Genomic DNA, 24381 nt, shown 5'->3' with positions numbered 1-24381 from the left:
CTGTGAATGGAAGGTGCAACTGTAGGGTGCTACTGTGTTCAAACTTCTATAACCTGTTATCATTCTCCATTCATGCAGCTTCTTTATCAGAACTGCCACAGGGACACTGCATTTCTCTCCTGAGTACTCAGCTGGAACTGCCTCAGCACTGCTTCATCTGGCCTGAAAAGATAATAATGATATCCTCGGAGGACAAGGTTAAACACCAGTCAAGTTCGATGACAGGTTACAGGACCTAGGTTCAACTCTAAAGCAATATATGGTTAGGTTTTGAACATGGTTCATTGCTACTTAAACATTCTTGTTCAAAATAGCTTAGATAAAAAGAACATTGTCTCTATGTAGGCAATATTCATAGTGTATTTTGTTAGTTGGGTGTGATGGCTATTTTTGGTTGGCAACTTGACTACATCTGGAATTACCTAAAACCCAAATGGCTGAATACACCTGTGAGGAATTTTTCTTAAATAAATCATTTGAAGTGGGAAAACCCACTTTTAATCTAGATCTTTTTAGGTGGGAAGATCCACCTTTAATCTAGGCCACACCTTCCAGGGACCCATGAATGTTAAACTTGCAGGAACCTTTCCTCAAAGGAAGAATTACCTGTTTTCTGCTCACAAGGCTAGGAGTGAACTTCCATCCAAACACGAAAGAATATATCTTCTCCTAGTGCCACATAGAAACTTCTCTAAAATTGACCACATACTCGGTAACATAACAAACCTCAACAGATACAAAAAATGGAATAATCCCCTGTATCCTGTCAGATCACCATGATTGAAAGTTAGAATTCAATGACAACACAAATTGCAGAAACCATACAAAATCATGGAAATTGAACAATGCACAATTGCACCATTCCTGGGTCAAGGACGAAATAAAAAAAAGAAATTAAAGACTTCCTCAATGAGAATATAGACATACAGACACAATATACCCAAACTTAAGGGACACTTTGAAAGCAGTGCTAAGAAGATAGTTCATAGCACTAAGTGCCCACATGAAGAACTGGAGGATAGTTACACTAGAGAATTAACAGCACGACTGAAAGCTCTAGAGCGCAAAGAAGCAAACTCACCCAGGAGGAGTAAACACCAGGAAATAATCAAATTGAGGGCAGGGCATAAATCAATAAATAGAAACTAGGAAAACAATACAAAGAATCAATGTAACCAAGAGTTGTTTCTTCAACAAAATCAACAAGATAGACAAACCTTTATCCAAACTAACCAAAAGACAGAGAGAGAGAACATGCTAATTAACAAAATCAGGAATGAAAAGGGGACATAACAACGGACACTGAGCAAATCCAGAGGATCATCAGGTCATACTTTGAAAACATGTGCTTTACAAAATTGGAAAATCTAAAGGAAATAGACAATTTTCTGGATAGAATATCACTTACCAAAATTAAATCAATAACAGATAAGCAATTTAATTAGACCTATAACCCCAAATGAAATAGAAGCAGTCATCAAAACTCTCCCAACCAAAAAAAGCCCAAGGTCAGATGGTTTCAGTGCAGAATTCTACCAGAAATTCAAAGGCAAGCTAACACCAGTACTCCTCAAATTGTTTCACACAGCAGAAGCAAAAGGGACACTGCCAAACTCTTTTTACGAGGCTACTATTACCTTGGTACCCAAGCCACACAAAGACACAACTGAGAAAAAGAACTACAGACCAACATTGTGCATGAATATTGATGCAAAAATAGTCAACAAAATACTGGCAAAGCGAATCCAATAACACATCAGAAAAATCATCTACCATGATCAAGTAGGCTTCCTCCCAGGGATGCAGGGATGGTTCAACATATGAAAATCCATCAATGTAATCCACCATATAAAAGAAAAAACATATGATTATCTCACTTAATGCTAAAGAAAAGCCTTAGACAAAATCAAACAAGCCTTCATGATAAAGGTCTTGGAGAGATCAGGGATAACAGGAACATGCCTAAACATAATAAAAGCAATATACCGTATACCAACAGCCAACATAAACTAAATGGAGAGAAACTCAATGCAATTCCTCTAAAATCAGGAACAAGACAAGGTTGTACACTTTTTCCATATCTTTTCAATATTGTACTTGAATTTCTAGCTAGAACAATATGACAACAAAAGGAGATCAAGGGAATACAAATTGGAAAGGAAGAAGTCAAACTTTCACTATTTGCAGATGATATGATAGTTTACATAAGTGACCCAAAAATCTCTATCAGGGAACTCCCACAGCTGATAAACACCTTAAGCAAAGTGGCAGGACACAAAATTAACTCAAAAAATAAGTAGCCCTACTATATACAGATGACAAAAGGGCTGAGAAAGAAATTAGAGAAACATCACCCTTTACAATAGTCACAAAGAACACAAAATATCTTGGGGTAACGCTAACCAAACAAGTGAAAGACCCGTATAGTAAGAACTTTGAATCTTTAAAGAAAGAAATTAGAGAAGACACCAGAAAATGGAAAGATATTCCATGGTCTTGGATAGGTAGGATCAACATAGAAAATTGACAGTCTTGCCAAAAGCAATCTACAGATTCAGTGCAATCCCCATCAAAATCCCAACACAATTCTTCACAGACCTTTGAAAGAACAATACTCAACTTTATATGGAAAAACAGAAAACCCAGGATAGCCAAAACAACCCTGTACAATAAAGGACTTCCAGAGGCATCACCATCCCTGACTTAAAACTCTATTTATTATAGAGCTATAGTTCTGAAAACAGCTTGATATTGGCACAAAAGTAGACAGGTAGACCAATGGAGTCAAATTGAACATCTTGATATTAATCCACACACCTATGGACACCTGATTTTTGACAAAGAAGCTAACGTTATACAATGGAGAAAAGAAAGCATCTTCAACAAATGGTGCTGGCATAACTGGATGCGGACATATAGAAGATTGCAGATAGATCTATGTCTATCACAATGCACAAAACCTAAGCCCAAATGGATCAAAGACATCAACATAAATCCAGCCACATTGAACCTCTTAGAAGAGAAAGTAGGAGACACCCTCAAACGAATTGGTACAGGAGACTGCTTCCTGAACTTAACACCAGTATTCCAGACATTGACATTGACAATTAATAAATGGGACCACCTGAAACTGAGAAGCTTCTGAAAGGCAAAGGACACAGTCAACAAGACAAAATGGCAGCCCACAGAATGGGAAAAGGTCCTCACCAACCCCACATCCAACAGAGGGCTGATTTCCAAAATATACAATGAACTCAAGAAGCTAGCCACCGAAACACCAAAAAAGAATTCAATTAAAAAGTGGGGTGCAGAACTAAAGAGAGAATTCTCAATAGAAGAATCTAAAATGACCAAAAGACACTTAAGAAAGTGCTCAACATCCTTAGCCATCAGGGAAATGCAACTCAAAACAACTCTGAGATAACATCTTACACTAGCCAGAATGGTTAAAATCAAAAACGCCAACAACAGTCAATGCTGGAGAGGATGCAGAGTGGGAGTGCAAACTTACATGACCATTTTGGAAATCAGTATGGCATTTTCTCAGGAAAATGGGAATCAGTCTAACTCAAGATCTGGCAATTCCTCTCCTGGGTATATACTCAAAGAATGCACATTCATACAACAAGGACATATGTTCAACTATGTTCATACCAGAATTATTTGTAAAAGCCAGAACGTGGAAGCAACCTAGATGCCCCTCAACTGAAGATAGGATAGAGAAAATGTGGTACATTTACACAATGGAGTACTACTCAGCCGGAAAAAACAAACAAACAATGGAATCTTGAAATTCGTAGGCAAATGGATGGGACTAGAAGAAACCATCCTGAGTGAGGTAATTCAGTCACAAAAGGACAAACATGGTATTTACTCACTCATATATGGATTTTAGACATAGAGCAAAGGATTACCAGCCTACAACCCACACCACCAGAGGAGCTAGGAAACAAGGATGATCTTAAGAGAAGAATGCATGGTCCTCCGAAGAAGGGGAGTTAGACAAGAACCCCTGAGCAAATTGGGAGCATGGGAGGAGGAGGTAGGTGGGAAGTGGAGAGGGGGAGAACAGGAGGGGGAAGGAGAACAGGAGGACTGAGACAAGGGAGGAATAGAAGAGGACAAGAAAGGAGATGCCTTGATAAAGGGAGCTAGTATAGGTTTGGAGAGGGGTCTGGCACTGGGGAAAAATTAGGGGATTCACAGGGATGACCCCAACTAAGAATCTAGGCAGTGGTGGAGAGGCTGCCTGTGATGCCCTTCCCCTATAATTAGATTGAAAACTAACTTGGTTGCCATTCCTAGAGCCTTCATCCAGTAGCTGATCAAAACAGAAACAGGCAGGCACCCACAGCTAAACAGTGAGCCATACTCCTGGAATCCAGTTGTGGAGACAAAGGAGCCAAGACTATTCTGGAGAAACCTCGAAGAAACAGTTGACCTGACCTAGTGAGAGCACTGAGACCCTAGTCATAAAGCTGGGGAACCAGCATTGGAACTAACCAAGCCCTCTGAATGTGGGTGTCAGCTAGGAGGCCAGGGCAGTCTATGGGACCTCTAACAGTGGAGTCAGTGTATATCCCTAGAGCACAAATGGACTTTGGGAGCCCATTCCCTATGGAAGTATAATATTGCAGCCCAAGTACAAGAAAGAGGGCCTAGGCCCTCCCCCCAAATGATGTGACCGACTTTGATGGTCCCCTGTGGAGGGCCTCACTATCCTTGGGTGGGGGGGCAGGTTGGGGGGGTAGGTGGGGAGCATGGGAGGATGGGGGAGTGAGGGAATAGAGGGATTGATATGTAAACAAGAGTGCTTCTAAAATAAAAAAAAAGAAAATGTAAAGGGCATATGGAAAGTTACTTCCTGGAGAAGCTTCCATATATATATATATACATATATATATATACATATATATAAAACTTTAAATGGACTTACTCTATATCGGGGTACAATACCCCAACTAGATACTAAAATCTAGGAAATAAAATCTACACCATCGGAATGAGTTACCTCTTTTTGAATTTTTGGCTAATAGACACCTAAATATTATAGGATATTACCAATACTGTTTATTATCCTCCAGAACATGAAAATGAGTCTTTATTACTTTAGATATCACATACTTGAATCATAGAACATGGAGAAGCTAAGCTGGTACTTACCCTGGAAGCTTCATCCCAGAGACAGTATGGGTAAGAAGCCAAAAATATATATTTCATATTCATTTGTGTGGGCTGTCACCAGAAGGTGTGGTACTGATTTAGGGTGGTTATTCTGACCTCAAATGATACAAATTTAGGGTGGATCTTGGATTTTTGTTCATTCCAGATGTAGTCAATTTGACAAACAGGATTATCCATCAGAAATAGATGATGAAAATGTGGCACATTTACACAATAGAAAGTTATTCATCTGTTAAGAAAAATTAAATAATGATTTTGAAGGACACAATCACCCTAATTGAGGCAATGTAGACTAAGAATCATAAACATTGCATGCTTTTTATATCTTATATGTGGATTTTAATTTGTTCTTGCTTTTAAACTTCAGAAATATGTGTTTCGTTTAGAATATTCATAGAGGCTAGGTATCTCTTAAGGGGCCACAGAGGAGGAGGAGACCTTCCAAGGAAGAGGAAATAGAATATAGTGTTGTAAATGGGTAAAGGGGGGAATTAGAATAGGAAAGTTAAATGGGGAAGGAATTGGGAGGCTTGGTCGAAGAAATAACATTAAAGAACTTTTGAAAAGCTATCTGAAAGCCTACTACTATAGAAGCATCCATATATATATGTATGTATATGTGTATAATTGTGTATATATATGGAATTTTACATATATATATACATATATGGAACGTAAATGGAGTTATCATATAATAGAGACAATGACACAATTAGATATCATATTCTACCAAATAAAACCCACCCCCAGTACCAGAAATAGGTTACATCTTTTTTTTTTAGCCATTGGCCAAATGGATCCCACTTTCATTCCCACTTCCCCATGTCATGGTGGGATTTTTGTCTAATTTGAGATAGCCCAGGACTATGCATGCCATAATGCCTGTGAGCTCTTTGTGTAACAATCCATATCCAATGTACCTCTAAAGTATGTCTCAAACTTTTTAAAATTTATCTATTTATTTTAAATCCTGACCATAGTGTCCCTTTCCTCCCTCTCCTCCCAGTTTCTCTGCCCATCTCCCTTCTGCACCACCCCATCCACTCCTCCTTGTTTCTATTCAGAAAAAGGCAGGTCTCCCGTGGATATCGACAAAACATGGCATGTAGACAAAACATGTAGTAAGATGTAGCACCTCTCTATGTATTAAGGCTGGGCAAAGCAGCCCAGTATGAAAACTAGGGTCCCAAAAGTCAGCTCAAGCATTAGGGACAGGCCCTGATCCCACTTTTAGGAGTTCCACAAGAAGACCAAGCTGCACAACTGTGATATGTATTTAGAGGGCCTAGGTCAGTTTAATGCAGGCTTCCTGGCTGCTGGTTCAGTATCTGTGCACTCCTATGAGTCCAGGTCTGTTGAGTCTATGGATTTTCTTGTGACATTCTTGACCTATCTGGATCCTACAATCATTCCTCCCTCTTCAGCAGGATTCCCTGAACTCAGCCTAATGGTTGGCTGAAGGTGTCTGCATGTGTTTCCACTATGTTCATTGCAGCTTTATTCATAACAGCCAGAACCTGGAACAACTTAGATGTCCCTCAACCTAAGAATAAATAAAGAAAATATGGTATTCAGCTGTTAAAAGCAATGACGCCATGAAATTTGCAGGTAAAAGGATGGAACTAGAAAAAAAATCATCTTCAGTGAGGCAACCCAAACCCAGAAAGGCAAGCTTGGTATGCACTCACTTATAAGTTGATATTAGCTATAATGGATAACCAGGCCACATTCCACAGACTGAGAGAGGCTAGGTCTCAAACCTTTTTACCTCTGTCCACATATTCATTAACCTTCTAATCTAATTCACCGCTAGCCATCTTTTCATTTTTCTACATCAATTTCAACCTCTGATTCCCATTTCAATCTATCTAGCACACTAGGTATTTTAGAAATATGCATTAGGTAAACATTTTTTTTGTTTGAAACTCTTCAACTCTCTCATTTCTCTTCTTGCCCTCAGACTGTATCCAAATCCTTTTTGTTGCTGTTATTGTTAAAAAAGTTTTTATTCTACTTACTTGTAGTAGAATATGATCTCTTTTGGGTATCAGACAGCAACTGAAAGGAATTGGTTCTCTCCTTCCACCATGTGGGCCCCCAAAACTGAGCTTTAGTTCATCAGGCTTAGCAGTATCTACTTAAACATCTTGACAGCACTAAGTCTATATTTTCTTTCTATGCCCTTCAATGGTTTACATGACCTAAATTCTGTCAAATTTGTCTCCTACCACTCTCCTTTTATCTCTCAGTTTCCAGACTTTTGTGCTTCTACTACCCAAGACCCCACAAGACAGTCTAATTGTTTAAATTTGTGTATATATTTTTATTTTCTATGCATGGAATGCTTTCTCAATCCTTTTACATGTCTGACTAGATTTTGGCCTTTATACATCATTTAAAATGTCATATTACAGCTTTTAAATTTTTTTATTCTGTTTTATTGTACTATCCATGTCTACAGTTGTGTTGTTATTTACCTTATTTCTTTGTTTATTAAATAGCAAAGAGTTCACAGACTGTATCCATTATGTTCACTCAAACAGTATCAGTGCTTAGTACACTGGCTGACAGTATAAACTTGAATTTATGAATGTGTAAGAATAAATAGCAATGTATATAACAATTTTTGGTGAGCTTTTACACAACAGAAATCTTTCGCTTACATCTCTAGAGGTTGGGGTGCTAAAGATTAAGATGTGGAAAATTATTGTCTGGTGAGAGTCTATTTTCTGGCTTTCTCCTGGTGAGACAGTGAAAAATATATTTTGGGCTGTATTATAAAGGCACATGTCCTTTCCCAATGACTCGATTCTTATGATCAAATCAGTTTCCAAAGGTTTCCCCCTCCAGATACCATGACCTTCAAGGCTAGGATTTCAATATGTTAATTTTGAGGAGTTGTAAATATTCAGACGATATAAATATCCAATTCAGCCAGGCGGTGGTGGCACATGCCTTTAATCCCAGCACTAGGGAGGAAGAGGCTAGCAGATCTCTGTGAGGTCGAGACCAGCCTGGTCTACAAGAGCTAGTTCCAGGACAGCCTCCAAAGCCACAGAGAAACCCTGTCTCGAAAAAACAAAAAAAATCTAATTAAGAATAATATGTACTTTGATTTATTTTAACAAAGTGGTACCTGTCTTTCTTTTTGTCATCAGTAGCATTTATTAGTGGCTTTTCATGTACCTGATATAATCATGGTAGATTAGGAGACCTGGAAAATTGGTGATGCTAACTAGAGTGACCATCAGCCTCAGCTTCATTTGCAGCATGGTATGTTTAAATTGAGGGACTCATACATAGAATGATGAAATATTTAAGACTAAAAAGATGTTGTTGAAATAAGATGTTGTTGTTTGATGCTGTGTCTGGGGCAGACATGAACAAATGTTTATTCACCCCAGACATGGAACAGATGATAGACCAAAGTACAGATACCACCAAAGTCCAACTTGGTGACTCAATGAGTTTTATTGGAGTTGTTTAAAGAAACTTGGGTGAGGGGGGGTTACTTACATGAGCAGATAGATATCTGCCATCACAAAAAGCATATTTCATCATGGGTGACAGTTCACAAAAGTTGGAATCCCGGGGCACACTGCACCATCTGCAAGCACCTTAACTGGTTGAAGTGTGGCATTTCTAGTGGCTCAGATGTTCTGAACCTCTTCCAAGCATCTCGGCTGGTATCTGCTTCTTTCAGGCTTCTTGGTTGCTATTTATTCTGAGCCTCTTCTAAGCATCTCAGCTTATATGAAAGTGCCTCTCAGCAATTTTTAATGCTTATATACTCCTGGAGGAGGGAAGGGTCTAGTGAATCTGGTCAGTTTCAGGGACTTCCTGAAGACACTTGTGTTGTTTCTGTCCCATCTTACTGAGTTTTCTTGCAGGATGGGGTGTTTCACTTCCCCTTAGAACATCCTGTTGTTTCACCTCCTTGTAAAGTTCTATTCTAAAATATCCTGTTGTTTCACCTCCTTGTAAACATTCTATTCTAAAATATCCTGCTGTTTCACTTTCCTTTCAGATTGTATATTTTAAGAGGTTTCCCATAAAGATGGATAGAAAGTTTTAATCTTGAATGAAACGGCTACATAACAAATGTATGGGCATTTTCTTTAAAATTTTTCTGGGAAATAAATGCCATGGGGTAGCTCAAATAGGAATGGAAGAACGGTGATAGGTAAGTGAGGGTTCATTAAACTGTTTGCTTTTTTGCATGCTAAAAGTTCACATAAAAATGTCAGTAAGAATCTGATGAAAACTATAGACCATATCCCTTTAATGCCATCTGGCCTCACCAGCTTTGTACTCTCAAAATATGGTCATATTTCTGTTTATATACAATTTTAAAATGTTTTTCACTAAAAAGTATTAGTTCTTTTATAATTTCATGAAATACATTTTGATCATGTTCATTCCCTTCTGTATTCCTCCTAGAGCCATCCACCTTTGTTGTTTTTCATTCATCAAGTCAAATTTATGCTGCAAATACATTCTTGGATTTGTGGCCTTTCATTGAAACACGGCCAACATAGCAAGAGATATACTCTTAAAGAAAATGGACCTTCCTCTCCCCCAGCTGTCTATTGCAAATAGCTCTTCAGCTACGGATGGAACTTCAAGCCTGCCTCCCCTTCTCATCTTGGGATTTGGCTTGATTTGAGGTTGTGCATAGTCACAATCTTTGTGAGTTCCTATGTGCAGCTGCCTTGTATCTACAGGGTACTGTATTCATCCAAAGAAACTGGCTCTTACAGCCTTTCTTCCCTCTCTTCTGCAATATATCTGACCTTTTGAAGGAGGGGATGTTATACAGAAGTCTCATCCAGTACTAATATTCCACAGTATCTTTTAACCTTGGCTAGCTGTTGGTCTCTATGTTAATCATCATGTACTGCAAATAAGTGTCTCTGAAGAGGGTTGAGAAATACATTAATCTAGGGCTACAATTAGTTATTAGGAACGGTTTAATACCATGTCCTTTTAGCAAAATAACTGTAGAAGGTTTTCCCCTAGGATCTATGAAATGTTTAACCACAGGTTCTTGGACCTACAATGGTGCCAGGTATGCTGTTCATCCTGTGAAGTGGGACTGAAATACAATCACAAAGTTGTTGGATACTCCCATGATGCTTGTATCATTACTGTACCAGTGAATATGTCTTGCCAGGCCAGTCATTATTGTAACTCACAGGGATTAAAGCTAGGTAAGACTGATGATTTCTTTGCTGTTCTAGTAGCATGCATAGCACCTTCCAGCATTATAAAAACTAGCCAGTGGGATGAAGCATTTAGGTCAGTAACAACTTAATAGCTCCATGTTCTGTGACTTAAGTACATTGTGTCTTTGGCAGTTGAGTTTTGTTGTGATATTCTGGAGACTAACCAAGAGCTTTCTATTGGTAAGAGTGGGGTAGTGAAATTATACACTAACACTTTATTGTGGTCAATTTGTGGTTTTAGATGTAACTGTTTATTTTGTGAATTTGAGTGGTCCTCTGTTTGGTACATATATATTTAGGATTAGAATATATTGTTGAATTTTTCTTGTAATGAATAAGAAATATCCCCCTTATTTTTTTATGGCATGTTTTTCTTTGAAATCTTTTCTTTTAGTTATTAGAATAGCTAGACTTGTTTGGTTCTAAGTTCCACTTGCTTGTATTACTCTTTTGCTTCCTTCTACTTTAAAGTGGTAGGATAGCATTGATGGTGAGGTCTATTTCTTGGAGTCAGTAAAAACATGGATTTTGTTTTCTAATACAATCTGTTAATCATGGCCTTTTCATTAAGGGAATTGAGATATTAATATTGTTATTAGTGGAAATGTGTATTTATTCATATTATTTAAATTTTGGTGTGTGGGATCCTTGGATCTCTTTTGATTACCTGTTCTGACACTGTTGATTTCTTTTCCTTTGTTATTTCTACCCTTCTCTTCTAGTTGATGTACTCCTCTGTAGAGTTGCCTTAGTAGTCATAAAATTATTTCATTCATTTTGTCATATTATTTCTCTTTCAATTTTAATAGGCAATTTCATTGGGTATATAATGTATCCTGACAGTTGTGGTCTTTCAGGAGTTGGAATATATCTTTCCAGCCCCCTCTGGACTTAAAGGTTTGTGTGGTGGACTCTGGTTTTATTATAATAATAGACCTGTCTTTGTAAATGATTTACACTTTCTCTCATGGAGCTTTCAATACCCTCCCTTTATCCTGTGTTTCTAATGTTTTATCTATAATATATTGTAGAGAAATTTTTCTGTTTTTTCTATTTTTGTGCTCTGTAAGCTTTGTATGTGTGAATTTATTAGGTATCTCATTCTCTAGGTTTGGGAAACTGTTGTATGGTTTCACCAGAAATATTTTTTATGCTTTTGCTACAGTTTTTGTTTCCTTCTTATATGGCCATAATTTGGGAGTTATGTCTTTTCATGTTATCTCAAAACTTTTGCATGTTCTGTTTACAGATTTTTAAACCTTCTCTTTGATCTTTACTGAGTGATCTAATTCCTCTACTTTATTTTCCATCCCTGGCCTTCTGTTTTTGACACGATCCAATCTGTTGATGAAGTTTTCCACTAAGGCTTTTGATTGGCATATTGAGTATTTCATTTCTAGCATCATTTCCGTTTAGGTTTTCTTTAAATTTTTTTCTTGACTTAAATTGAATTCCTTTTTAAAATTTACTTCTTTGTCTTTGTCTTTTTTGAGTTGTTTGATCATCTGTTATAAACATTCTTTTCATTATTTGAGAATTCTTCCTGGTTGTTTGCAACAGGAGCCATTAAGATAGAGTTTGTATTTTAGGGAGGGGGCAAGCTATTTGTATATTTGCAAGTGTGCACTCTTGTGTGTGTGTGTGTGTGTGTGCTGTTGTTATTTTTTTATTTCTCCATTAGGGTTTGCACATCTCCAGTTTGTTGGTTGAGACTCACTTTCTTGCTTTTGTTCAAGTCACCTGCCTTCTTTCAGCAGGGGTGTTTCCAATATACATAAGGAACCTAATTCATTGCAGGGCTGGGATATAGCTTTCCTCTGTCTAGTATGGGGCCTATGGCTTTTATCTCAGGTCTTCTACTTGCTATCTACAGTCTAGTGGTTCTAGCAGAGCTTGTAATACGTTTCTCCTGACAGTATGAACTGCCCTGGGTCTCAGAGCCAAACAGAATATTGGGGAGGAGGATCGCAGACATCTAGCTGGCATGATTCTGGTAAGACTGAAAGTTAGAGTGGCCTGGGTCTTTGCACCGTATGTGTTGGTTGAAGAATCACTTGTGAAGAGCAGGTTGAGGACTTTCAAGTGTCAAAAGGAGGAAGAGAGGCTAGGAGGAGGTCACAGTCCTTGGTTAACAGCTGTGGGATGATCAGGATGGTAGAAGCCTATGCTGTGGTGTACAGGTAGCTTATTTGTGTCTCTATAGCATGTGGATCGGGTAAAGAGTCCCATTTGTGGAGGGATCTGGGATCTAGTGAGAACCAAAGGGAAGTCAGGTTCCCTGGCAAGAAGCTGGGGTGACTGTAGGGGGGAGTGAAGGTAAGCTCACTTATGTCTCCATGCTATATGAGTGAGCTAGAAGGTCCCTGGTGGAAAACAATGTGGGATCTCACCAGTGGAGGGAGGAAGGCCAGAAGGAAGTTGCAAAATGTTTTTTTTTTTTTTTAGTTGAGAGCTTTGCCTTTAATGGCTGAGCCATGTCTCCAGCCCAATATATTGTTTCATAAACAGAGCATAGGTTGCAATTTGGTTGTTAGCTTCATGTCACTAATAGTAGTGCTATAAGAGTTTAGCAGTTTTGCACTTATTTGTTTGTTAATTTTTTTTATTAAAATAGGATCTTATTATGTAGCCCTAGCTGGATTATAGCTATATAGACTGGGCTAGTCTCAAAGTGGTGGCAATTCTGTGCTACCATATTTAGCTATCTTTGTACTTCCTTTTCAATTTTACCATTTTTTCTTCTACTGAACTTTGTGCACTATCCAGAGTCATGGGTTTGAGGTGTTCCTCCCCACCCTCAATTCCATTCAGTCACACACGAGCATGCAAGTGCACATGTGCACAATCTCTCTCTCTCTCTCTTTCTCTCTCTCATATATATATAAAAACACACACACACTAACAACAAAATAAAAACTAAAAGCAATCAATTGGACATCTTGTGTCAGTCAGTGTTGTAGAAAATATTGAGACTTATTGTCACTGCTTTAAAAAATTGAAGACTGAAAAAACAAACAAAAGACAAAAAACCCTTTATAAATCCAGTTAAATTGCTAGATAGAAAAACATACATACAGTACATTCATTTGCTAGGGCTGACATAACCAAAGAACCACAGATTGTGTGGCTTATCAGGACTTAATTTTCTTATAATTTTGGAAGCCAGAAGCTTGACTTCAAAGTTAACTTTGATTTCTTCTGAAGCCTCTCCTAGGTTTATAGGTGAGTTTCCACATAGTCTTCACCCTCTATTTGTCTCTGTGCAAATTTCTTCTTTTTAAGGTCATCAAATATACCGGATAAAGACCCACCCTAATGGTTTCATTTTAACCTATTTATACCCTTAAAGACCTTACATCCTAATACAGTAACAGCTTGCAGTATTAAGGGTTTGGACTTCTGTCAGAAGCAAGACACACTTTTATCTGTAACAACCAGAAAATAAAAATGATCCCTCTCAACTGACAATACCCAGTAGAGTGAAACAGGATTTAAGTCTGGTGGTATTCGAGGTAAGCTTCCTATAGGTAGCATAGTCGCTTGCAACTCTTAGAGAGAGAATCATGATCATTTCAATGAGCTGGCAGACAAGCTGGCTGGCAAGGAAGCCATATCCAAGACACAGCATGAATGAAGAAGACCCATGGGTGAGAAAGTGATGAGCCGTTGTAGAATCATTGATACCTGGACTACCAGATTTGGGAGGAACTTGATTTAATCCAGGAATCCCAGGCAAAGGGCAATTGAGCTTCTGTTTGTATGCCTCCAGTGCCTGGGATCATATGACTTGGATAAAATGAACGGCTTACTAAGAAGAGCTCAGAAAGCCTATGTATGTAACATGCTAGTGATAGTCTCATAACAATATCCTTCAGGAATTTATTTCTGATATCACACCTTAAATTCTCCCTTGCTGCAGCTGCAACCCACTTTTGCAATTCTAGTACAGCCCGAATTACCCTACAGGTCAGGAGCCCTGAATTCTTGTTTTTCTGTGCTACTTTGGGCAGAAAATCTTTCAATCTTCAGTGTACATACATGCATGTAGCAGAGGGGGTAATTAAAACTCCATTTTGTTCACCTCATAGAGTTACTGGGAAGATTATACAGAATAATAATGCGTATGATTGAAGCTGACAACCTCAATTCTCAGCAGATGTAAAAGGGCAGGCCTGGGTTTTCTTGCCTAGAGTTGGCATCATGAAAAGATGGGCAGTTTCTATTGATAAACGTTTTTCTCATTCTCAGCCAAATAAGCAAATGGAAAATTCATCCATCATTTAGACTACCTCCCATATTCCTGAAGATACAGGGGAGACAACCAGAATGGTGTGTGTGTGTGTGTGTGTGTGTGTGTGTGTGTGTGTGTGTGTGTGTGTGGGGGGGCAGAAAGCTGAAAGAAGTTTGGAAAGCTGCAGCAGAGGGTAAAGTCAGAGCTTTATATTTTTTTATGTGACCATATGCATGCAGATCCCTTCCCTATTTCAAACCTCCTTTGATTTTTCTGTATAATGGAGATAATAATGCTTGCTTTTTCATGGTTATTCTGAAAAGTGAAATTAATGCAGATAAAAGCTCAAGAGATTAAATACTAGAGAGGGCACCAGAAAAATATACGGAGGGAGGGCTTGGGGGAGAGGCATGAGAATTCACTGTCATGGTTTCAGTGGGCTGGGATCTTAATATTTAGAGACTGTCCCAACACCTTTTGCAACTTTGGAGAAGACTTTCCGCTGAGTCAACATAATTGGGAAGCCCCACAATAAACTGCATATAAATCGAGAGCGGCAGGAGGGCAGGCAGGGGTGGCAGCTGCCTTACCCTTGGCGGAGGTTATTCCCCCTATAGTCTCGCCTGCATCTAACCCCTCAGTTTGCAAGACTTGGAGGAAGACAAAGGCGGCTCACTGGGACCCCCTCCCCCAGTTGCGTGTTTCCTTCCTGTCAAGCCCCCAGGGAAGCTGCGGGGTGGAGAAGCACAGCCCGCACGCCGACAAGAAACAACCTAACTGAAGGCTAGGTCAGGCTGAGGGGATTCGGCTGTAGAGCCGTGGAGGAGGGGAGGCGGAGGGGGCGCTGGGGCTCTGGCTTCTTCCAGCCCAGCCCTCCCTCCCAGTCAGCCCGCGACAACCCGCGCCAGCCACCCGGCCTCACAGAAGCTGGACTTCGTGGACACCATGCAGTGGATTAGAGGAGGATCGGGAATGGTGAGTGCATGTAGCTCTAGTTTTCCCTGCATGAGCCCTAATCCTCCAATCCAACCTCCAATCCCTCGAATTAACCTCCACACCAGGAGCCCCCATACCTCTGCCCACCGCCCTCGCCACTGTCCTTCAGACACCAGTGAGCTTCCTGTAGCCATTTTAGGAGTCTCTGCTTGCCTACCAAACCAGTAAAGACCCCTCCCATCCCCCCCCACCCCAGGCATTTCTGCTGCCCTCTGAGACTGGGGTAGGCTCAAACTGGGGGACAGATGAAGTGACCAGGGACATCCCAGGTGTTACCTGGGATGCCAGAGAGACAAGGGTCTCTCATAGCGCTCTCTCTGTAAGCAGTAAAGCTCCCAAGATGCAAGCAGGCTGGCAAGGGATTGAGGGGAGCATCCACAAAGCCAAGATTTATAAAGAGCTTTATAGGAGAACTGCATGACCTCCTTAACTAGGCTGTGTGTACCTGTCACCCCTAGCAAGCTCTAGGGCCCAGAGCCACCCAGATAGAAGCTATCTGAGAAAGACCTGCAAAGCTTCTTTGCCTGGGATGGTCTCACCCAGTCCACATTTAGGGCTTTGTCAAGGAGAGATGGCTCCAGAAACCCTCGTCCTCCAAACGAGAATTCAACTAGCGGACCCCCACTAATGCAAGGAGTGTGCGCTTTTGTTTGCATGTGTGGGTGTGTGTTTAGTATCATCTTCAGTTCATTTTATGCCATGGTGATCCCTTTTATACCTGGAGACCTTGAAATGACTTCCCATTGCAGAGAGGAAGTGGTGCCTGGAGCTTGATGCTTCTCTGAATCAGCCAGGGACAGTCCAAGTCTGGTTAGGGGCACTGGGGAGGGGAGGGCCACAATGACTTTGTAGTCAGTACCGACACAATATTGGAGGGCAGTTGGGTTGGGTCAGCAGGCGCTGATGCCAGTGTCAGCACATACTTCTGCACTACCACCCACAATCTGCAGCAAAAGCAAGAGAGCCTGAAGCAATTGGGCAAAAAATTGATATTTAACTCTTTTTTACATTTCCATTTTAAAAGGAAGGAGAGACTCTGGTGTGGGCTAGGAATGTATGCAAAGGAACTCCCATTTTCCTTTCCTCAGGGTTTTCTCAGACTCTCTGTTTCAGTAGTAAAGGCAGCTAGTTTATATCATTAAATACAAGGGCTTACCTAGCTTCTTTCCCCAGAACTCTCTCCTTCCCTGGGGACCCACAAGGCTAAATCAAATGTTTGTAGAACCAGTAAAAGTGAGAGCAGGTAAAGACATTAGAGTGCTTGGAGTCTAGCCAGTACACCAGAGGACACAGAATGGGACAGATTTGCTCAAGGCCACGAACTCTTTGGAAGTAAATTTGAATCTCCTGACTCTCCTTCACTGTCCTTCTTTAGCATTCCACAAATGACTGTTTCAGATGGTGCTAAGAAAGCTAGAAAAGAGTGAATCAGGAAAAGACTTTGAGTAGGAACAAATGCCGTAACATCTGCCTGAAAAATTCCATGCAAGTTCTATCATTTGTGGCAGCTGGGTCTGGGCAAGAGTACCCTCCTCTTGCAAATGTATTGACATGCCAGGGCTCAGAACCATGTGCTAAAAAATATTAAATTAATGGAGAATTTGAACTTTTCCCAATTTTAAAAGAGGCCAATGACATTTCTTGCAAATCACTATGTAATTAAAGACTGATTGGTGAGGAAAAAAACTCTCATAATAAGATTTTAGGGAACCAAAATAGTGACTATTCTATGATAAAAGAATTTACCAGTTGGACATGGTGGCACATGCCTTTAATACCAGCACTCAGGAAGTGGAGGCAGGCAGATCTCTGTAAATTTGAGGTCAGCCTGGTCTAAAAGCAAATTCCAAAACAGCCAGGCTGCTACACAGAGAAACCCTGTCTAGAACAACCAAAGAAAGGGCATTTACTTAGCCACTTGACATAATTAAGGAGGTAATATACTATTATTTTAGTCATGGAGGCAGAAAACCTATAGTCTTTACCATGGTGTTCACTGTTGGAATTATGTTGGGTATCAGATTTTTGTCCCTTAAATGAGATTATTAATGTCCACCAACATTCCTTCCAGTAAACGTTGGATAAACATTAACTGGAATGATGTTAATATACCCAGTGATGCCCTACTGGAAAAATTGGATTTTCTCTTTCCCAGGTGTAACTGCAGATAGCTTCCTGGTTAGGGGTAGGATTCTATGTCCAAATTTCCTTCTCAGTGCTAGGATTTTGTTTGGTTTGAACCTGTGCAGATTTTATTTTTCTGTTTGTTTTTATTTTCACTTTTGTGGTTTTTATTGAGGAGGGGGAGGAAAGGTGAAGTTGGCTAGGTAGGAAGTTGGAGAGTATCTGAGAAGAGTTGGGGGAGAGGAAAGAATATGATCAAAATATATTGTATGAAAACCTATTTAAATAAAATTTAACTGGTAAGGATTATGAGGGGAAAATAGGGAGTTAGATGTAGCCACCATTTTGTAATATGGTTCTGTCATTTACACTACATTGAATTTTTAACACAATTGACAGTTGTAAATTAATTCACGTGTTACCATGTAACTCATAAAATATTGTTTAAGCTTTTATGGAAATTATTATCTCAGTGAATGAATGCAGGATGTTTAACTGTGAGTTCATGTTGGATGATAAAATGTTCAGCACACTGATTTATAGCTTCCCCTTGAAATGACAGTTGTCATTGAAAGAAGAATTATGTGTAGAATGGAAATAATATTCTTTGTAAAGTCACAAGTCTAAGATTAAGGGCCTGATTTTTATACTTCTCTTACTACTCTCATCCATGAGTAGCAGTACCTTTATCTTCTAGGTGTTGTTGTAGACATTATTTACTTAAAAATGTTAGGCTATCCACTATGAATTTTCATGGACATGGTACAGTGGAATAAGAGCAGTAACCACAAATTAATTGCAAATTCCTCTTACGGAGCTTCCAATCTAGTAGGTGTATGGGGTAATGAACCAGTCACACAAATAGTATATAATATGGCAAGATGTGTTAAGCACTAAGGAAAACAGAGAACAGAAATGAGATTAGGATGATATATTAGATCAGTTAGAACTTTTCTGATTAAGGGATAGTTAGGCAGAGATATGAAAGAACTTAAGGTTCATATGCATAATTACAAAAGGATGCTAGATATAAGGACAAACCAGAAGAAAATCCAACTGGCTTGTTTAAGAAACAAAATGCAGCAGGTAAGGAATTAGTAAGTAGAGAGAAATGTTGGATGAAATCAGAGAGAAAAATAAAAAAATAGATCAATAAATGATATGGGAAAATTTATATGACTGAGATGAGGAGACATTGGAATCTTTTGAGTTGATGAGGGACATTATCTAACTTATATTTTATCAGGAGAATAGATTTATAGTGGGGTTAAGGATAAGAATTGTGAAGAGGCTCTTACAATAGTCTAGGTTAGAGGCAATGGTGTCTTGGCTCGTGGTGATAATGGTAGATGTACCCAGTACTATTTGTAAATGGCTTGTCTTTTTATTTTTTACTACCTATTAAGACACTCACCTGGCTGAGACCTGGGTTAGAAAGAACATATGGGTATTTCATATAAAAATCAGTTATTTCAGTCGTCTGGGTTAGACTCCTAGCCACTAGCATAGGTAATAGAGATTTGGTTTTAGATAGCATTTCAGTCAAGTAGCTTTGATTTCTGACATTCTAATAAAATTAAGTATATTATTAAAGTTTTGGAAATTTGTTATACTTAGCATGTATGGTATCTAGAATGGATCAGTTTTTTGAGACAGGATTTTATTATGTAGGTCTTGCTGTCCTGGAACTCACTCTCTAGACCAATCTTGCCTCGGACTTACAGATATCTGCCTACCTTTGACTCATGCGTGCTGGTATTAAAGGTGTGCACCACCACTGCCTAGAAAAATCAATAGTACTCTTCTATATGACAAAATTATGTTCAGTAATAATCATTCGACAGTCAGCACTATTCTTCATTTTCATAACTTGTTCTTTAATTTTCAAACAATTAATGGAAATGAACAGTGCATTTCTATATTAAAGAAATGTGAATTCAGAGTTATCACATGTGTGAACCAAGATGAGTAGTCACTTAACAAATATATTGGACCTCGTACCTGGCTTTGTCTTGTTCTTTAAGATTTAAAAACACAAATTCCCCAGTTGATCATATAGAAGAACAGAATTGCTGTGTTTTGTTTCTTTGTCTTCATAATCATTGTGACATCACTGTTTACTTAAAACCTACATTTAAAATTCAAAACATATAGTACAAGAGGAATTTTGGATTTTAAAAGAGCACCTAGAACTACCTTGAATGATTCTGAACCTTAATAAATGAAAGAACAAAATGAACAAATGTAGTTAATTATGTTTGTGTGTGTGAGTGTCCTAGTTTACTTCTTCGTTGCTTTCATAAAACACTGGCCACAAGCAACTTGGTAAGGAAAGGGTTTGTGTGGCTTATAGGTTATGGTCCATTATTGGGGAAGGCCAAAGCAGGAACTCATGGCAGGAACCTGAAAGTGGAGAACTGAAGGAACAATACTTAATAATTTATGCCCCATGACTTGCTCAACCTGCTTTCTTTTACAACACCAGACCACCAGCCTAGGAATGGTACCACCTACAATGGCCTGGGCCCTCTCATATCAGTCATTAATCAAGACTCAGAAAGTCAGAGGTAGAAACAGAACTTGAACCTTCTCATTTTTTAGATACTTTAACCTAGATCAGACCCAAAGTCAGGATGGAAATGATGAGCTTAGGTTGTAGGGTGGGGAGTAAAATTATTTACCAGACTAGAATTGTTATAAAGGTTTTAAAACATAACACACACTGCGGACAGAATGTGTAGGCAAATTTTGAGGGGGATGGGGATGAATATGAATGAAAATTGCTGAATGGAGTCCTTTGTAGACATTGCGAGAAAATATTTAGTCTTGCCTCCTGGCCCATTTGTGTGGGATCTATCTGAAAAGAGTTCAAGGGGCAACTCGCTATTTTGAGGCAGTAAAATTTGTAACACCATTTGTCCTTTTTGAGATTAGCTATCTGAGGTGATGGTCCCTCGAGGACCCGTTAGAAGTTGGGCTCTAATTGTTTGCATAAAAAATCACAAATCACTGGGTTATGCTTTAAGCAGTTAGGATCTGTCAGCTAGAGGGGAAATTTGCTTCTTCATTTCAACCTTTTTTTCCCTCTACCTTCAACCTTGACATATCAGCAAAGCCAAATAATTGACAAAGGAGTGATTATTTCTTGTCTTCTGGAACTGCTTTAGAACTGTGAAGTAGTGAATTAGTATTTGGGGATCTGGTTGGCATTGCTGATCTGTCATTTAGTTATAAGACTATAAAGCATGAAAGGTTTGATCAGAATTTTGGAGAGGGGAGGAATTAGAAGTTTGAAGGCAGGACCATGATATCACTTGCAGAGTCAATCAGTCCTTGTAGGAGACAGGTGTTGGTGAGGATGGTAACATTAGACATTCTTGAGAGCTTAATGGCCTGTGATCAGGAAAATACCAGTCACAAATCTAAATTAGAAACAAGAAATGTGCTATAGGATCTGAGAGTCCAAGACCTTCCTGTTAGATTTCCTAGGAAATTTTCAGACCAGGAGATGTATAAATATAAGGGAGGACTGTCAGAAGAGGCACACCAGGAAAGTCATGACTATTTAGGCAAAGGAATCACATTCAGGTAAGACTTTGAATGTTTTAGGCTTAGGAAAGGCAAAGGAATGGTTCTTTGGGGGTTAAGGGTTGGTTTGAAGAAAGAGGTATATAAGTAAAATGACAATGAATATGCCCCAATACAATATAACTCAAGGTAAATTATGACCTATGCCCAGAAATAGTTGAACAAGTCTCCCTGTAGAAACAGGCCTAACGAAAACTCTCTAAACTGAGTATGATTCTGTAGGATGGCAAGGGAATAAGGAGAGAGAATTTATGAAAGTATATCACAGAACTCAGGAAGATGACAGAGTAAGTCTTGGCTACTTACTCTGGAGGTGGTTTTACTTAGGTTTCTCCAGAGGAGTGGACACACCTCCAATAGCCTCCCAAAGTAGCTTGCTTGTTCAAGCTTCTTATGGGTGGAACAGTCTAAATTATACCCAGATAAATGCACAGTGATAGGCCTTGTAGCTTGACTGTAGTTGGAGAAATTAGAGGGACTTGATAGTATCCGATCTGGACAGCTTTGACTGACTTTTTATTTTGTGGGAGTGTGTTTAAAGGGGACCCAATCTCCAGGGTTAATATGAAAAGGTAATTTCTGGAAGATGGATTCAGTTTTGCACTGTTCTTTTTCTGGTACTCGGTGACAGCCATGATTGTTTGCTTCAGTGATAATATGCTGAAATGGATGCTGAATATTTGAATCTAGTAAAAAGTCTGTCTGGTGGAAGGACTGACCATAAAGAACTTTGAAGGAGCTGAGGTGGGTTGTAGAATTGGGAGTCATGTGGGATCACAAATGTGCACTTGGGAGAATAGTGGGCCAGATTGTTGAGTGTTGAGTACAAGGTTAAAGTGCTCTTAAGGATTAAATGAGCCCTTTCTGCATTTCCAGAAGATTGATGGAGCCAGGGTACATAATGCTTCATTTCAGAAGCTTCAGTTACTTCCTGAAGGGTACTGGAAATGAAAGACAGACCATTGTTAGACTAGAGGGGTTGAGGAACTCAAAGTGAGGAATAATCTTTTATAAGAACAGTGGTTATCTTTAAGACTCTCTCTGTTTTAGTGGGGGTATTCCTCTGTCTGTTAATGATATCTACTGAAACCAGTAGGTATTTTAGTCCTTTACCTGGGTGTATGGGAATGGTATTACATAAGCAGGTGGGAACTGATAGGGTCCCAACGTTTGTGTGTTAATATTTTCCTACTGCTATCTTCTTTCACTCATGTACATTACAGAGAAAAGAGTTTTAGTAAGACCAGAGAGAACTAGTACTAGGGAGACCATATGTGCATAATTTAGGATATCTAGGGCCCATGCCATTTCAGGGACCCAGTCTTTTGGCTCTTCCTGTGATCCATTTTAGGCCTCATAAAAAGGTTTAGCTTTATGGTCAAACTGAGGAACTCAATTCTACAAAACTCTGTCCTAATCAAGAGGGTCCTTAGTTTTTGTTTGGTGGACTTTGGGGACTTTGAAAAAGGAAACATATCTACATAGTGCTGACTTTTAAAGAGTTAAGATTGTATTTTGATTGTACCTAACAAAAGGAAGATCTGCACTAAAAATGGAAGTGTCCCACACTTTCAGGTAGAATTTGTTGAGATCTAAGTGTCTATAGTAGAGACAATAGAGAAGATTTTTGGGACATGATCATACAGGAAATTGTCATGTCATGTAAGCAGGAAAAATTTTATTTCTGGAAACAGAACTTCAACTAACCAGGCCCTAAATAGAGAGGGTTGTAAGTTGGACAAGACCACACTCAGCCTCCCTGCTGCCTGGAGACAGAGGCAGACTCAGCACTGTTACATACTGACCAAGCCATATACCTCATATGTCATATCCCACAGATCACATATTTAACAGGCCTATTGTTTTATAGAAGTCTCCTTCTCACTGTTTACCCAAGAACGTATTAGAACTTTGTGGGTACATGTCCCTAGTTCAAACCACAGGACACTTAGGGTTATTGAACCTTATTTGGTAATATAAAGGAACATTTACCCACTTCCTTGTGGTATAACACCTTGTCTTTCTGATCACCTCATAAATGACCTGAAAATAAGATATCTTGCTTTTCATGCTGCTGGCATCAATAACATTTGCCTGAAGGACAATTTGATGCTGAGTCTCTATTTGTTCTCTCTACAATCTAATACTGATTTGTTGACTGGAGTGCCATAAACGCCTTTAGACTCTTAAAGATGTTTCATTGGGCCTGAGACTTGGTATATCTCTACTTACAAAGAGGATAGTACATCTAGAAAGGATCAGAGAGGAGACTGGGGGACTTGAAGGTTAAACCCCAGAGGCAATGAATTGAACTGAAAATTAGTGCTAATAGCTAAAAAGAAAATAATTTTGTCCCTTGTCACATCTAAGATTACATGAAGCTCATTCACAGAGATGGAAACTATGGAACCTTGCAGTCTCAGGACCTCATTAGTCCTGAAAGGGAGGGAGCTTCATTAAGATCCCCATAGTCCAGGAGCAGAGTTATGGCCATTTGTCCTTTTTTAGGTTTGACTAGAGCATGAAGTCCTTAGGTGGAGGAGACTGGGCTTCTCTCATTAAGGAGTAAGAAATATTCTCCCCTCCAGTGTACCTGTATTTTGCAGTTGGATATGGTCCTGAGGAAAGCCTATAGTCTGTTACAGAGTAGGAATTTTGCTTTTTATTTTTAGCCCCTTTATTTCTGATCATTTTGTCTCTACACCAAGCATTTTGTCATCTAATTTCAGAACTTTCAGGGATAACAATGTAGACCTTGCTTTCTGTAGTGCTCATGTTGCTTCTACACTGCCTCAGGTATAGCGTTCAACTTAGGTGTAATTTTGCCCAAATCTTTAGATCAGAGACTAGCACTCCATAGTCTGCTAGTACAATTTAGCTCACAAATTAAAAATGAGTTTTATAGTTTCTAAATAGTTACGGAAAAATCAAAACAGGTATATTTGGTTTGGTGGCATAAGAATATGAAATTATATGAAACCCAAATTTCAGGGCTTATAACTTAGTTTTAACCATAGACATATAGTTCAATAA

General features: G+C 39.1%; 1 protein-coding gene across 2 annotated transcripts in view; it reads left to right on the top strand.

Annotated features, from left to right (window-relative positions):
- The first annotated feature begins 15245 nt into the window (after positions 1-15245).
- Positions 15246-24381, top strand: part of Arhgef9 (Cdc42 guanine nucleotide exchange factor 9) — a 157834-nt gene continuing 148698 nt past the window's right edge. For both annotated transcript variants that reach the window (XM_013121343.3, XM_013121347.2), the window contains exon 1: positions 15246-15615. In XM_013121343.3, coding sequence (XP_012976797.1) covers positions 15586-15615 — 30 coding nt within the window. In that variant the 5' untranslated portion in view covers positions 15246-15585. The remainder of the gene's footprint in view (positions 15616-24381) is intronic.

Source organism: Mesocricetus auratus, unplaced genomic scaffold (assembly GCF_017639785.1).
Source record: "Mesocricetus auratus isolate SY011 unplaced genomic scaffold, BCM_Maur_2.0 Super-Scaffold_100003, whole genome shotgun sequence".
NCBI lineage: Eukaryota > Metazoa > Chordata > Mammalia > Rodentia > Cricetidae > Mesocricetus > Mesocricetus auratus.
This window is presented reverse-complemented; position numbering and strand designations above follow the sequence as displayed.